Genomic DNA, 14703 nt, shown 5'->3' with positions numbered 1-14703 from the left:
TTTATGTTTCAGAGCTTGTCGGTGGTAGGTGACCTTTCCTGGCCGTCGTCGTATGTGTAAGGTGCCATAACGCGAGTTTTTTTAGCAAAGTTAGCAAAAACTCTTTTTGTTTAGTTGGCTACGACGTCTTTTTAGTTAGCCACTACTGCTACTCCTACCAGAGTGGAGTACAATAGCAACGAGATTTCAGGATGTGATCATGGCAAAAAGGCGCCAAGAAGCTTGCACTGGACTCAACCCGGGAGGTTGATTTGGATCGTGTCAAAGCGACCGACGCATCCCATCGCGTCGGGGCGCAGATGTGGGTTAGCTAGCTGACCAATACACAAAGGCAAAATCTGAAAATCAAGTACATCGCCACCTTCCACCACCCAACCCGAAAACGCCATCCGGGAAGGGGGAGGAGGAGCCGGGCCAAACCCAACACAACCCCCCAGATCTCCTTCCTTCCCTTCTTCTCCCCTCTCTATTAAGAAGCGCCACTCAGATCTCCCCGCCCGAACCCCCCCCCCCCCCCCCCCCCCCCCCCCCCGCCTCTGCCTCCCTCGTCAACGCAGCACGAGGACGAGCGCGATGGCATCGCCGGCCGCGGGCGCGGCCTCGGCGGTCCTCCTCTTGCTCGCCTTCGCCGTGGCGGGGGTGCTCTCCGACGGCTCGGACCACCGCTACAAGTCCAGCGAGCCCGTCCCGCTCTACGCCAACAAGGTCGGCCCCTTCCACAACCCCAGGTCAGTGAGATCTCCCCTCCCTCCAGATCCCTCTGCCTCCCGAATGGTTCGCGCGCGTGGGCAGCTGATCGGATCCGTCAGATTCGTGGGAGCGGGAGCGTGCCGTGGATTGGTTTCTGTATGATATCGGGGGTGGAATGGGTTGGGGGTTTATGTTACGTTGGTCAACACCGCATGGTTTTGGAGATCTAGCGGGCAACTTTGGTGTGGATTGGGCGGATCGCAACTGATTTAGTGCACTCTGGATCTTCTCGTAGGGTTCTAGCATCCTGTTTTTCTCCTCGAAAATGTCGGTTTGTATTGGTTTGGGCGCGAACTCTTGATGTAATCGGATCTGTTCCTAAAGCACCTTTTTTTTATCTTCCTAGACGATATTCTCATGCCATGCTCCTTTTACTTGCAGTGAGACGTATCGGTACTTCGACCTCCCTTTCTGCTCTCCCGGTTAGTTTGTCGCTTCTCCGTTACTTCTGGTCATTATTTGCTCGGTAATAAGTTCCCCCTCAAATTATGTTATGCTTACAAATGACACTCATTGCAGAAAAAGTGAAGGAGAAGAGTGAAGCCCTTGGGGAAGTCCTCAATGGGGATCGTTTGGTTGATGCACCGTACAAGCTTGATTTCCGTGTGGATCTTGACTCCAAGCCGGTTTGCTCAAAGAAGCTCACCAAGGAGGATGTTGCAAAGTTCCGGAACTCAGTAGCTAAGGACTACTACTTCCAGATGTATTATGATGATCTTCCACTGTGGGGTTTCATTGGTAAGCTGGAAAAGACAGCCAAGGCCGACCCGAGTGAGTGGAAGTATTACCTATACAGGCACATTATCTTTGACATCCTCTACAACAATGACCGGGTGATTGAGATCACTGTGCATACTGACCAGAGTGCACTGGTCGACCTGACGGAGGATAAGGAGGCTAATGTGGAGTTCCTTTACACTGTCAAGTGGAAGGAGACAGCAACACCATTTGAGAAGAGGATGGAGAAGTACTCCAGTTCCTCCAACCTCCCGCATCACCTGGAGGTTCATTGGTTCTCGATTATCAACTCTTGTGTTACGGTTCTTCTCCTGACAGGGTTCTTGGCGACAATCCTCATGCGAGTACTGAAGAATGATTTTGTTAAGTAAGGTTTTACAAATTTATTTTGTGCGCAAATAACTATTTTCTTACTGTAAAAAGTGGTTTCTCTTCCTAGGTATACTAGAACAGTCAAAATTTTCATTTATCCCTACTGCAATGCCATACATAACAGAAAAATACAATCTCAAGTCATAGGCTTAATTTTGTTCTCAGTTCTTACTGCAAAATACTACTGTTGATATGCGCACATCTGTCATCTATGACTTGACATCTTCTGGCTGTTTATCCTAATAGAATAGATATATTCTTCTTACATCAATTGTTCTTTGCTCCACAAAGGGTACTTCCAGCCTCATTTTATCCAGATGTTATAGAGCTGAGAAAACTTACGGTTTCTAGATTCTAATTTGAAAAAAAAAAGTCTTATGGCTGCAAGTTTTCTCTAGGTACTTTGGCTAAAGTTGGTATTATGGTTGGTTTACATGTTAGTTGGGCAAGCGTCTCGAATGATGTTCAAATCTAGTACATTGCATTCCCATAGATATCTTCGCTAAGAATGCGAGGATACAACACATTAACTTGTTACGATTTTTACTTCGTTTAGACCAATGCTTCCTTTTAAGTAAATCATGTTCTTCAGTTAAGAGTGTAGGCCAGTGTATATCACAGAGTATTAAGTGTGTGAAGCAGAACCCTTACTTCAAGGAAATATTCATGTTTTTACACCCTTTATATAACGTTTTTTAGTGTTAGTTTGTCTGATGTCTCAATTTTGGTCTTTGTCGACATCTAAGCATAAGATCGTTGACTGTATCTCTTCTCTATGTTCTCAATGTCATATATTTCATTTGAAGGTATGCCCATGATGAAGAAGCAGCTGATGACCAAGAAGAGTCTGGATGGAAGTATATCCACGGTGATGTCTTCCGGTTCCCCAAGAACAAGTCATTGTTTTCGGCTGCTCTTGGCACTGGAACTCAGCTGTTTGCTCTGTAAGTGCTGATGTTTAGCATAATTAAAAATACTATTCAATTATCTCTGGGGTACACATCTAATGATCTCATTTGACACATGGCAGAACAACCTTTATATTCTTGCTTGCACTTGTTGGAGTATTCTACCCTTACAACCGTGGCGCACTTTTCACCGCATTAGTCGTTATCTATGCACTCACTTCAGGAATTGCTGGGTACATTGCTACCTCTTTCTATTGCCAGCTAGAGGGAACAAACTGGGTATGTGTTGCTTTATTTATAAGATATGCCTACAAACTTCTGTTATGTTGAGATTTTGGAGGCATTTATTATGTTTGTTATAGTACTAACTGCACTTTTATGCTTACACCCTCAGGTGAGGAACTTGCTATTAACAGGATGCCTGTTCTGCGGACCTCTATTCCTGACATTCTGTTTCTTGAACACGGTTGCTATTGCTTATAGTGCAACGGCAGCATTGCCATTCGGCACTATCTGTGTCATTGTCCTCATCTGGACCTTAGTTACATTTCCTCTTCTAGTTTTGGGAGGCATTGCTGGGAAAAACAGCAAAAGTGAATTCCAAGCCCCTTGCCGTACCACCAAATACCCGAGGGAGATACCTCCACTTCCCTGGTACCGGACAACAGTTCCACAGATGGCTATGGCTGGATTTTTGCCTTTCAGTGCTATATATATCGAGCTGTACTACATCTTTGCTAGTGTGTGGGGCCACCGAATTTACACCATTTACAGCATTCTCTTCATAGTCTTCATCATCCTCCTTATCGTCACTGCCTTCATTACTGTTGCACTGACATACTTTCAACTTGCTGCTGAAGACCATGAGTGGTGGTGGAGGTCAGTTATTTTTCCTTCTCTTTGAATGAGTACTTTTTTATTGTACACACTAACTTGCTGCTTTAATATTTGTGTAATATAGTTTTTTTGTGAGCATAGAAACCATATTACTAATTGTTTTGGAATTTACCCGGCGGTCTTTTTTGCTCTTGCTGTTACATATGCTAGCCCATATTGTGTTTGTATTATAATTGGTACTCCCTCCCATATTGTGTTTAATTCATATTTGAAGTAAAATCACGAGAAGAATTTAGGATCGGAGGGAGTACACTGTATTCTACTGTTTGTGGGGTCTTCGCTTGCATTGTTGTCTGTTTAGCTTAGGTGGCTGCCAATTTTTTCCTGTTACCCAATTGTTTAGTTTAGCATCTTACACTTCATTTCCATGTTTGCGTACCACCATAGCTTCACACTCGAATTGCAGGTTTACAAAATCAACTTAGTTAAGTGTGGGTTGAGTTAATAAAATCTATTACAACTCTGAGTTCAAGTGCATGTTTTTCTTGTGAACTATCATTAATAGTTCGTCATGGATGCTATTAGTTTTGCCTGATCTAGAAGCCTCATGTCCACAACCGCCATGTCACGCGCACATCATGAAACAAATTGGTTCATGTTGATTGGATAGATAAGGTTTGGGTTGGGTTAGTACCACTTTGAGCTTGCAGCCTTGCACTACTCATCTCGTGTTGTATATTGTATTTCTCCCTCTGTTATCTGCCCTTTGTTTGATCACTTGGCGGCGACATGGTGTAAGATTTGGTGTCCACATAAACCAAAACCACATTCTAAAGCACCTGATTCTGCAAGGTTGCAATCCAGATGGTTTTGGAGTTTTTTTCTTTGTAGACTAAGTACTAAAAGAGGTTGTTGGCCCGTTCGGTTCATAAGTGGATTTTTTCCTTTCATTGTAGACTAATTAATACTATACTAAGGTTGTTGGCCCTTTTGGTTGATGGACATCCAACCAGTAGCCATTTCCCCTTTTTTTTATTGGGAAACTATTTGTGATATTTTTACCCTTTTGTTTAACACAGGTCATTCCTATGCGGAGGATCAACTGGATTTTTTGTTTATGGCTATTGTCTGTACTACTACTATGCGCGATCAGATATGTCTGGCTTCATGCAGACATCTTTCTTCTTTGGGTACATGGCCTGCATCTGCTATGCATTCTTCCTGATGCTGGGCATGGTTGGTTTCCGTGCTGCCTTGTTCTTCGTTCGGCACATATACAAGTCCATCAAGTGTGAGTAAACTGTTGTTAGAGGATGAAGAGCAGCAGAGTTTGTACTCCTTTTTGGTGCCGCTAAGTCCCAGTATAGAAAAGGTTAGCTCTTGCGTGCAACAGGAAGCAACTAGAGATTGCCATGTTTCAGATTAGGCCATTATTCATAGGAACAGGTAATGAACCTATAAATTTGCTCTCTTTGTGCGACTGCTGTGATAAATTGTCTTTTCCTTCAGCCCGTGTATGATCTCTGTGACATCAAGACGGTATTACTTTGGACCATAACCTACATGAATATCTGTGAAAGTTCTTATTATGTTATGTCATATTTCCTATGGCAGAATAACACGAGTGTAGAGATGATGCCTCAAGAAGGGCATGTCCAGTCAGAGTTGTACCGTTATACGTGTATCCTTTGCTTCCTGTGTATGTATTGTGAGATGTTCCGATGTTAAAATATAGTATACCCCGTTTTCATGACCAATTTCTATGATTTACTTGCGCTCAAGCATGCCATGTAGTGGCAAATAATTTCTAAATGTTCCATTTTTGTTGTTCGTTGGTGAAGATGCAATAACGTATAAAGCATGAGAAAGGGTTACCTTCATGAGCCAAACGCATACCCCACCCCACTATAAAAATACACGTTTTGTGCATTGGACTTGAATTTGATACCTATAAAAGACTCGGGATGACGACTTCTTGATTTGGCACAATTTAATGAGATAAAAACATATAAATTATATGACTGAAGATAATATATGATAGTACAACATTCTCTTTAAAAAATGTAGTATTGTCTAGTTCTCTTACAAAACTGAGGAAGAATAGGAATGATTGATCTGAGATTGAACAACTCCAATTACATTATCCAAATGAATAAAAAAGATACTCTTCCTTTTCATAACATAATGCTTATGTTTTGTTTTTTCAAGGATTTGATCAAGAATTATTGTATTAGTACATGTGTTTTAATTATGTGAAATCATAATTAATTTCATGTCATATAAACAAACTAATTCTTGACCAAGTTTTGTCTTGACAAGACTTAATATGTCCTGTTTTTTAATCAAATCTAAATTACAGTCGTAGATTTCTCTATAAAATTGATCAAACATGGCAAAGTTTGACTAAAGACAAACCTAAGACTTCTTATATTTACGAACGGAGTGGTAGATTTTTTTGTTTCTTTTTAAACATATTTTTTGTATGTTATAAATGTCCAAATTTAAAGCTCTCCCTATATTCGAAGAAAGAAGACTTGCATCTCCCTATATTTTTTGTTTCTTTTTAAACATATTATGCCAACCATTAGATTTGCCTTTCATTGAACCGTGCGTGCCAGAAGAAGGCGCATGGACTTGGCCGGTCTCCCGCACTCTCTACAACGAAACTGCAGTATGATGGCATGATTAGGGCCTTTTTTCCAGTTCCTAGATACAGGATCGACTAAGCATATCGGTTTCTTACTGTATTTTCTTTTCCTCTGAGGTGGACATCAGTCACACGCCCAAACGTACAACAGCTTTGCGAAAGAAGGCCGCAAGAACCGGATTATAAGCTTCCGTTTACGATCCTCAAATAATGAACAAAAATCCACGGCCAAGGACAAAGGGGCCGCTAGCTCACTCCACCGAGCAGCTGGGCAGCGTTCGTCACCATTTTTGGGAGAGCATGCCGCGTCCGGACGAACACTCCCCAAAACTTTCGTTTTTGTTTAAGCGGCAAAAGCTTCTGCTAGAGCTCACCCACTACGCCCTCACCTCACCTCTCGTGCCGTCAACGCCTTGGAAGTGTTTGTATATATGCGGCGCACACTGGAAGTCTGGAACCAAAGGAATCCCCATAGGAGTAGTCTGTAGCGCAAACCCCTCACCGTGCAGGGGCATCAGTTTCCGGAGTCCCAGTTCCCGAAAGCCATGAGCCCCGTCACCGCCAAGACGGCCGCGGGGATGCCGCGCATCGGGCTGGGCACGGCGGTGCAGGGGCCCAAGCCGGAGCCCGTCCGGCGCGCCGTGCTCCGCGCCATCGAGCTCGGGTATCGCCACTTCGACACCGCCGCGCACTACGAGACCGAGGCGCCCATCGGCGACGCCGCTGCCGACGCCGTGCTGTCGGGCGCCGTCGCATCCAGGGCCGACCTCTTCATCACCTCCAAGCTCTGGTGCAGCGACGCGCACCGCGACAGGGTCCTCCCCGCCCTCAAGCAGACTCTCCGGTAATATATGTTTGTTCTCCTCCATCTCGTCGTTTGGTTTGGATGGATTGCATCAGATTTAGGACAAGAAAAGTTGGGTCTGAGTAACACTGAGATAATCTGCCATTCCAGGTGAGCTAACCGCTTCAATACCACTAGAAAAGGAGTAAAATGGGTTAGGCGTAGGCAGACATGCCATTTTCCCTAATATGCATGACTGGCCATAGCTAGCAGCCTCAGGTTATACGCATGTCTCCAGACCGTAAGGTTGTCATGTCCATGTGCATCTTTCAGATAGTAGTACATCAGTTGAGCCCCCACACCAATGGTCTCAGGCCAAGTCCCAACAAAAATGGTTAATTCTCATACTGATCTGACAAATCAAACAAGAATTCCAGTAGATAATCTCACTGGCATATGTAGCCAATATACCAATCCCCATATGACATCGGAGTTCGGCAAGGTAAATCGAAACGCGGATCAAATCAGTCCTCTGCATCCATTACCTCTCATTCCATCACAAGTGGACCGTGGTGCTATCTTGTGAGTGATCTCCAATAGATTGCAGATCACTTTCGAGCGGGGATTAACCAAGATGCATTGGCATTGCAGAAACTTGAAAATGGAGTACGTGGACCTGTACCTTGTCCACTGGCCGGTGTCCATGAGGCCAGGGCGGTTCAAGGCCCCCTTCACGGCGGAGGACTTCGTGCCATTCGACATGCAGGCCGTGTGGGAGGCCATGGAGGAGTGCCACCGCCTGGGCCTCGCCAAGGCCATCGGCGTCTGCAATTTCTCCTGCAAGAAGCTCGACACCCTACTCTCCTTCGCCACCATCCCTCCCGTTGTCAATCAGGTCCGATCCCCAGTAAACACATACTATCCGGAGATGATTGAGCTGTTTATTTTGTAAAATAAAATCACAGGAAGGAAGTGATCAGGGATCATTTGTTTTGGTTGGCATATGGCTTGGCTGCAGGTTGAAGTGAACCCTGTGTGGCAGCAGAGGAAGCTAAGGGAGTTCTGCAGGGGGAAGGGCATCCAGCTCTGCGCATACTCGCCACTGGGCGCCAAGGGCACGCACTGGGGGAGCGACTCCGTGATGGGCGCCGACGCGCTGCACGAGATCGCCGCGTCCAGGGGCAAGACGGTGGCGCAGGTGTGCCTGAGGTGGGTGTACGAGCAAGGGGACTGCATGATCGTCAAGAGCTTCGACGAGGCCCGGATGCGGGAGAACCTCGACGTCGAAGGCTGGGAGCTCACGGAGGAAGAGCACCGGCGGATCGCCGACATCCCGCAGCGGAAGATCAACCAGGGGCTGCGCTACGTGTCCGAGCACGGGCCCTACAAGTCGCTTGAGGAGCTCTGGGACGGCGAGATATGACCGTGCTCTCTCTCTACCGTGTTCTGTGAGACGTACTCTTGGCAGGGATGGCTGATCCTGGCTAGAAGCCCGGAACGGTTTTACACCGATCTCCCTTGGAATAAACTGTTGTCTGCGTTGTGTTTCAAATGAATAAAAAGGTTGCTGACCATTTCATGGCATCAATTGTACCAAAATTGTTCTCGACAATGATCAATCACAAAAATGCAGGAAGGGACGAAGGGCCGGGCTATGTTTGGTAGGAGAGCATGTCAAATCGATCAGATGATTAAGCAAGGGAGCGTAGGATAACACTAACAAAGTAAAAAAAAAAGGCCATCGTAGTGCAAACAAAGAGGGAGAGATAGAGGGTTTCAAATGTTCATATGGGCCGCATGCAACACAAGCTTTTACTGGACTCAACCAAGAGACCAAGCGTGATCAAGCAACCGCGCGCCAGGCTCGCACCATGAGTAGCAGAGCAGCTCGCTGCCGGCTCACCCTTATGCCAGCCGGCCGGGCCCGCGGAGTGCTGTAGAGGACGCACGGCTAGCTCTGCTTCGCCGGTTGACAAGGCTTACCCGGAGACTGACTGAATGATCGGCTAGAACTAGTAGATGGTCCGTCTGCCAACGTTACGTGCGCGAGAAAAAACAGGAGAAGAAGAGGAATGAAATAAAGTTTCAAGGGTATCATGGTGCCAACACAGCTTTATGGAATTGAATTGCGTCGAATCAATCGCCAAGTAGACTACATAGGTAGGGAATATTTGCCTTTCTAGCTAGGTCAAACTGCATTGTCAATCTTTTCGAACTACTATAGCAACATTCCTTCCACTCAATGGTTTGGGGAAAGAACCCATTTTAGCCCATCCAGACTCAGCTGACGTCTATTTCAGTTTCCAGCTCTAAGGACATCTTCCTGTTACTAATTTCTATTTTATGGTTTCTTTCTCTATTTTTTCTTTTTTATTCACTTCTCTTTCCTAATGGATCCACACGTCATCCTTTTTTTGTTTTTGTTTTCCCGCTTAGATGTGTAAGTAATAGTTATTATTTTTTTTTATCTATCTCTCCACCACATAGGAACTAGCACCTGATTAGTATCAAGAGGTGCCCTAATGAACCTTCCCGGCATACAAACATAATAAAGACCTTAACCCGCCGAGATCCAAAACAGGTTTCCCCCTTTAATCATCGTGCTGCATCAGTTTAGGTAAAGGTGACTAGAAACGCCAAGGCCTTCCTTTTTACCTGGACCAAAGTTGCTGATGAAGAAAGCTTGTGGCAAAGCTCGAACCTCGAGAGAGCAACAGCCAGTGATGAGTATAGCATATTCTCTTTAGTTACTGCAGTAAAAGCGGCCATTGCGAGTGCTTTTGTTTACTACTGGGGCCGATCCATCACTGGGAATTCAGCACCCGGACGAAGTGGAGTGCGGCGGCACTCTCTCGCAGGTGCCTGACCGACTCGTGCGGTAAAAAGCTGAAGAACGCAGGCCAGGAGTAAAGGCATTTTTTGGTTCCTTTTGGCAAAAGAAAGAGCACTCGCTGCGGCAACGCCCGCTTTTTTTCAGTGACGCACTGATGCTGCTGGTAGCCTGAATGCCTGATAGTCCTGCCAGAACCAGCAGGCAGCCACCAGGTCGATCGAATTTTTTGAGAGTTGAGACACGGCCGGTGTTACGGTGGGGGTGGGTAATCTATTTTTTTCACATGGTTAGGGAAGGACAAAGAAATGCTAAAGGACGGTGGAAATCCAAATCGATCGTCTTGTCCCACTTTATCCGGCCGGCATTGCTCCTAAACACTTTGTCATAGGCATTTCGGTGACAGCGGGGCATGCTTATGCAAACACTTCATTCATCGCTAAACGAGTGACATCACCGATGGAAAAAGGCCCTTCCAAACCGCGCACGTAAGCTTGGTGCGCGGCTAAAGCGAATCGAGCTACGTACACCACCCGCTACAGACGTACGGAGTACCTGTTACATGCACATGCGTGCAGTACGTACCTATGCACGTTCGAAACGTGTCGTATAAAAAGTTGTACATGCACACGTTCGTACATACGCTAGCTGCCGCGGCCGGCTGCCAACTAGAGTCCTAGCCCGCCTCTAGCCCTGACCATCAGGGCCTCGCGGGCCGCCGCCGATCCACCGTGCCCCTCGCCGCCCGCGACGCCCATGGACACCACCACGTGCACGCCGGCGGCGTCGGCGAAGGAGCGCTGCTGGCGGCAGGCGTGGCACGTGACCTGCGCGAGCAGCCGCGCGGCGTGGTCCCGCAGCGCGCACGCGGCCTCGAGCTCGCCCCTGGCATGATGCCGCGCGCGGCGCGCCTCCTCCAGGGCGCGCTCCGCCGCCGCGGCCTCCTCGCGCGCCCGCTCCCGCTCGCCGTCCGCGGCAGCCTTCTCCTCCATGGCCCGCCTCATCGCCTCCTCCTCTTCCCCTTCCTCGTGGTCATGATCATCCCTGCCGATGGAGAGCTCCAGCTTCGTCGTTGTAGTTGCCGTCGCCGCGTGGGTGGTGGCCGAGAAGACTGGCGTGGCTGCCAGCGGCGGCTTGGTCGCGGCCGCCGGGAGCAGCTGGAGCTCAGACGGCGGCGGCGGAGGTCTGCTCAGGACGGCGGGACGGATGACCGGGAGCGCCACCGTCGACGGCACGGCCTCGGCGCGCATCCGGCCCGAGTTGCACGCGTCCTGGTGCTCAATGAAGCTCTCCACCCTGCAACACACGCACGTACAGAATCATGCATCAATTCCAAAACAGCTCGTTAATTAGCACTGATCAACCCATGCAAGCACCGATTAATTAGCCAACACCCCGTCGGTCGCTGTCGCGAGTACGGGAGATCAGTACGTATGCACGTACGTGCCTCCCACAATTTGCGACGTTAGGTAGCTCGACTGGACATGGTGCATGCATGCATGATTGCCGGCTAAGCTCTCCATATAACGGTCGAACGGTCGATGGATGGATCGCTTCTGCGGGAGCTATGCCAGTACGCGTGCCAACAAGCCCATACGATCGACATTTCAGCGTTTTGCGTGGACGGGAAAGCGACCACACGGCGAGCGAGGCAGTGTACTGTGATCAGATCGACAACGCGATCCATGGATGCTAGCTTAATCGATCGGTCCAACAAGATACTGGTAGCGGTCCTGACCTGGACTTCTACTAATTGGCCACGACCTGACGCGTCACTTCAGCTCGATCAGGCCTGCTGGCGGGACCAAGCAATAGCAGAATTGTTCATCCGAGTCCTGTGGATCGAGATCGATCAATCAGGGTCGTCTCGATAGTCTCAAGGACCACGTAACTAGCTAGCTTCAACATAACTTATATTACGGGTCGTATAATTAAGCCAATTAATCAGTTGATTCAGAAGCTCATCAAGCATGGCGACGATCTTGGCAGGGCAGACGAAACATGCATGGGCCGGCAGTGTCTTGGTGCCCGGTCAGTGACAAGAGAGCGTGGTTACCAAGTGCCAATTATTAAAGTGCTAGCTAGCCCAGTGCCCGTTGTTTTTTATGCAGTTAGAGCAAAGCACATGGGCTATCCTGTCCTGGTGTGTGTGTGTAGTGTGGTGCCCCGTGTGGGCGAGATGCGGCTAGCAAGAGTGCCCGCGGGCGGGCGCTTGTACTTTGCTGGATCACCAAGCGGGGTCCGAGGAACGGAGCAGCTTGTCTCTACCTGGCTAACTGCTAGCTAGCTAGACTCTCTATCTGCTACCTAGTGCTAGCTAGTCGTGTCTGTGGCCAGCTCCCGGGCGGGCTAGCTACATGGATCACCAAGTTTATGTGCTAACACATGTTACTTTAAGTTTTGGGCTGGCACAATCTCGATCTGGCACGCAATTTGGTCGTTATTTTTCATATGCACTCCCAAGAGTCCCAACAAAAAGTGTCAAGTATGCTACCTTCGAAACATTTCTATTAGACGATAGTATTTCCATTTGCGGTGATTTTTTAGGTACTGAATTTTTCATGCAGTTGCTTGTTAACCTTGAGTGTTAGCAACCGAACATTTGTTTTGTTTGCAACTTTGCATGATCTATCACGCCCTGTAGCAATAGTGATAGCTTATAATTAGTGTAAAGCTAGGGGTAACATAAGTGGAATCAATGGTAGGTGCTTCTTTGAGTTGAGTTTACGGGAGCTAGCCAGCTTAGGTAGCACTGTTTGGGAGAGAACGGTGATCGAGGGGACAGTTTTTGGTCGATGCGCGGTCGCTTTTCCCGTTGGAAATTTCGGTCCTACCGCAAATCCCTCCACCGAAATGATCTATCCCCCCCCTGCCTTTTCATTTCTCTGTTTAAATTTTTCTTTCAAAAGGATACATGGATACTATGGAACCCACTCGATGGACCTCGACATATGTCATCAGCTAGCATGCACCAAGAAGCGGCCTCAGGTCCCCGTCCTGGCCGTCCACGTCCGTACAGAAATATGCTACATATGGTCTGCTAGGTAGCTTGTCAATTAAACTATGGATCAATCGGTCGATCAGACTCTCAAGTTAAATGGTGTCGGCTAGCTAGCTACAGATATATCTGCCTTTAATTCTTTTTCTTTCCCAAACGGCCAGTAGTGAGTGGCACAGGGTAAAAATCCTGATCCTGCGTGCTTTTGTCTTATCTCCATCGATCTCGTCGATGGATCCCCACGCGAAGCTGTCTCCCACCAATAAGAACAAACTAATCAATTCGTTCGGTGTTTAATTATCACGGTCGATCTAGTATACGTCCGGCTAAAACTTACTAAGTCGCCCTATATCTAAGGAAACCACATGTGTACAGTAACGTAGCAGAAGCGATGGACGATGGATGAAGTACGGGCGTACGTACCGGGAGAAGACGCGGCCGCAGTCGCAGGAGTGGCCGCGGGTGCCGCAGGTCTTGAGGTGCGCCTTGTAGTCGGACTGGACGGCGTAGCCCTTGGCGCAGCGGGCGCACACCCACTGGCGCCGGCCGCCGTGCTTGCGCCGGAAGTGCTTCTTGATCCCGACCAGGTCCCCCAGCGCGTGCGCCGGGTCGTGGTGCAGGCAGCTCGGCTCCGGGCACACGAACACGCGCTTCCGCGGCACCGTGCTCGCCGCTGCTGCCGCTCCTCCTCCTGTTCCTCCTGCACTCGCCGTGCCGCCGCCGCCTCCGTCCTGGTCTGTCGTCCCCGCAGTCGTCGCCGCGCGCTTGACGAGCCGCCACGGCACCTTGTGGCGGCGCCGGTGCATCTGCAGGTTCTGCTCCCGCTGGAACCCCTGCCCGCAGATCTCGCACACGTACCTGTCCGACTCCAGCAGCGTCCGCGGCGACAGCGCCACCACCTCCGCATCAGGGTCTAATCGTAAACGTGTAAGACAGTCAGTCCACGATTGACGATTCGCGCATATGTGAATTAATGTACGTGCACGTTGCATTGCACATTAACCAAGTCCAAGTGCATGCTGATCTCACATATATATGATCCATGTACTATATATATACGTTTGATCCACGAACGAACATACGTACCTGGCGTGCCGGGAGGACGGCGCTTGCGTTTTGCGGGGGAAGGCTGGTCGGCCGGAAGGCAGGAAGAGGAGGTGGCCGCTGGCGGCGGTGGCGGCAGCGGTTGGGAGGAAGGGGAGGACGACGAGGTGGAGGAGGAGGCCAACATTTGGTGGTGGCTCTTGACTGCGAGTGCCATAAGTGTTCTGTGGGGGACTTGCTTCTTTTTAAGGGCTTAACCTTACTAGGTAGAGCTAAATACGTAGCCTTGGCACTTGGTGCCTTTGGCTTAGTTCGCTTCCTTTTCCCTCTTCTCTTTTTGCTCCTTAGTGGGATAGGGGTGCCAAGGGAAGCTTTATGGGGTGGAAAGGTGAAGCTGCATTGTGCTTGCTTGTGTCTGTGTGTGTGCAATCGCTCTTCTTGTGTTTGTGGAAAGGTTTGGGGCATGAGGGGGATCATATATAGCTAGGGAGGGAGGGAGGAGGTGGAGGGGTTGAAGGAAAAGGGCTTTGTCTATATCTCTTTGCTTTGCTTTTCTGTGTGCTTGCTGCATGCATCGGTGTGTACTGTGGGTGTGGCTCCCTTTTTCTGAAGGGGGAATGTGTCTCATATACTCATTGGATGGGCAGCTTTTATCAAGGCTTTGTTTGTTTGTTTTGGTGGGTTTTAAAGATATGGGATCATGAGACTAGTCTCCCCCTGCCCATCTCGTCGACGCAATTAATGGGATGCATGCATGGTTAACTTGTTTTTGATTAATTAGATCAGCCCTTTAAT

General features: G+C 48.5%; 3 protein-coding genes across 3 annotated transcripts; 2 read left to right on the top strand and 1 right to left on the bottom strand.

Annotated features, from left to right (window-relative positions):
• The first annotated feature begins 429 nt into the window (after positions 1 to 429).
• LOC100831584 (transmembrane 9 superfamily member 3) lies at positions 430 to 5362 on the top strand. Its single transcript, XM_003558359.3, has 7 exons — positions 430 to 728; positions 1132 to 1172; positions 1270 to 1855; positions 2667 to 2804; positions 2891 to 3047; positions 3163 to 3647; positions 4685 to 5362. The coding sequence occupies exons 1-7, from the start codon at positions 574 to 576 to the stop codon at positions 4902 to 4904; spliced, it is 1782 nt and encodes a 593-aa protein (XP_003558407.1). The 5' UTR covers positions 430 to 573; the 3' UTR covers positions 4905 to 5362.
• A 1231-nt stretch (positions 5363 to 6593) lies between these two features.
• Positions 6594 to 8635, top strand: LOC100831280 (deoxymugineic acid synthase 1-A). Its single transcript, XM_003558358.4, has 3 exons — positions 6594 to 7096; positions 7688 to 7931; positions 8055 to 8635. Exons 1-3 carry the CDS (start codon positions 6798 to 6800, stop codon positions 8457 to 8459), a joined length of 948 nt encoding a protein of 315 aa, XP_003558406.1. The 5' UTR covers positions 6594 to 6797; the 3' UTR covers positions 8460 to 8635.
• A 1631-nt stretch (positions 8636 to 10266) lies between these two features.
• Positions 10267 to 14491, bottom strand: LOC100827246 (protein indeterminate-domain 16). Its single transcript, XM_003561795.4, has 3 exons — positions 13951 to 14491; positions 13288 to 13777; positions 10267 to 11162 (listed from the first exon to the last, which is right to left on the bottom strand). The coding sequence occupies exons 1-3, from the start codon at positions 14123 to 14125 to the stop codon at positions 10535 to 10537; spliced, it is 1293 nt and encodes a 430-aa protein (XP_003561843.1). The 5' UTR covers positions 14126 to 14491; the 3' UTR covers positions 10267 to 10534.
• Between the last annotated feature and the right edge of the window lie 212 nt (positions 14492 to 14703).

Source organism: Brachypodium distachyon, chromosome 1 (assembly GCF_000005505.3).
Source record: "Brachypodium distachyon strain Bd21 chromosome 1, Brachypodium_distachyon_v3.0, whole genome shotgun sequence".
In the NCBI taxonomy this organism is placed as follows: Eukaryota; Viridiplantae; Streptophyta; class Magnoliopsida; order Poales; family Poaceae; genus Brachypodium; species Brachypodium distachyon.
The sequence above is the reverse complement of the archived record's forward strand: the minus strand, read 5'-3'. Positions and strand labels throughout refer to the sequence as shown.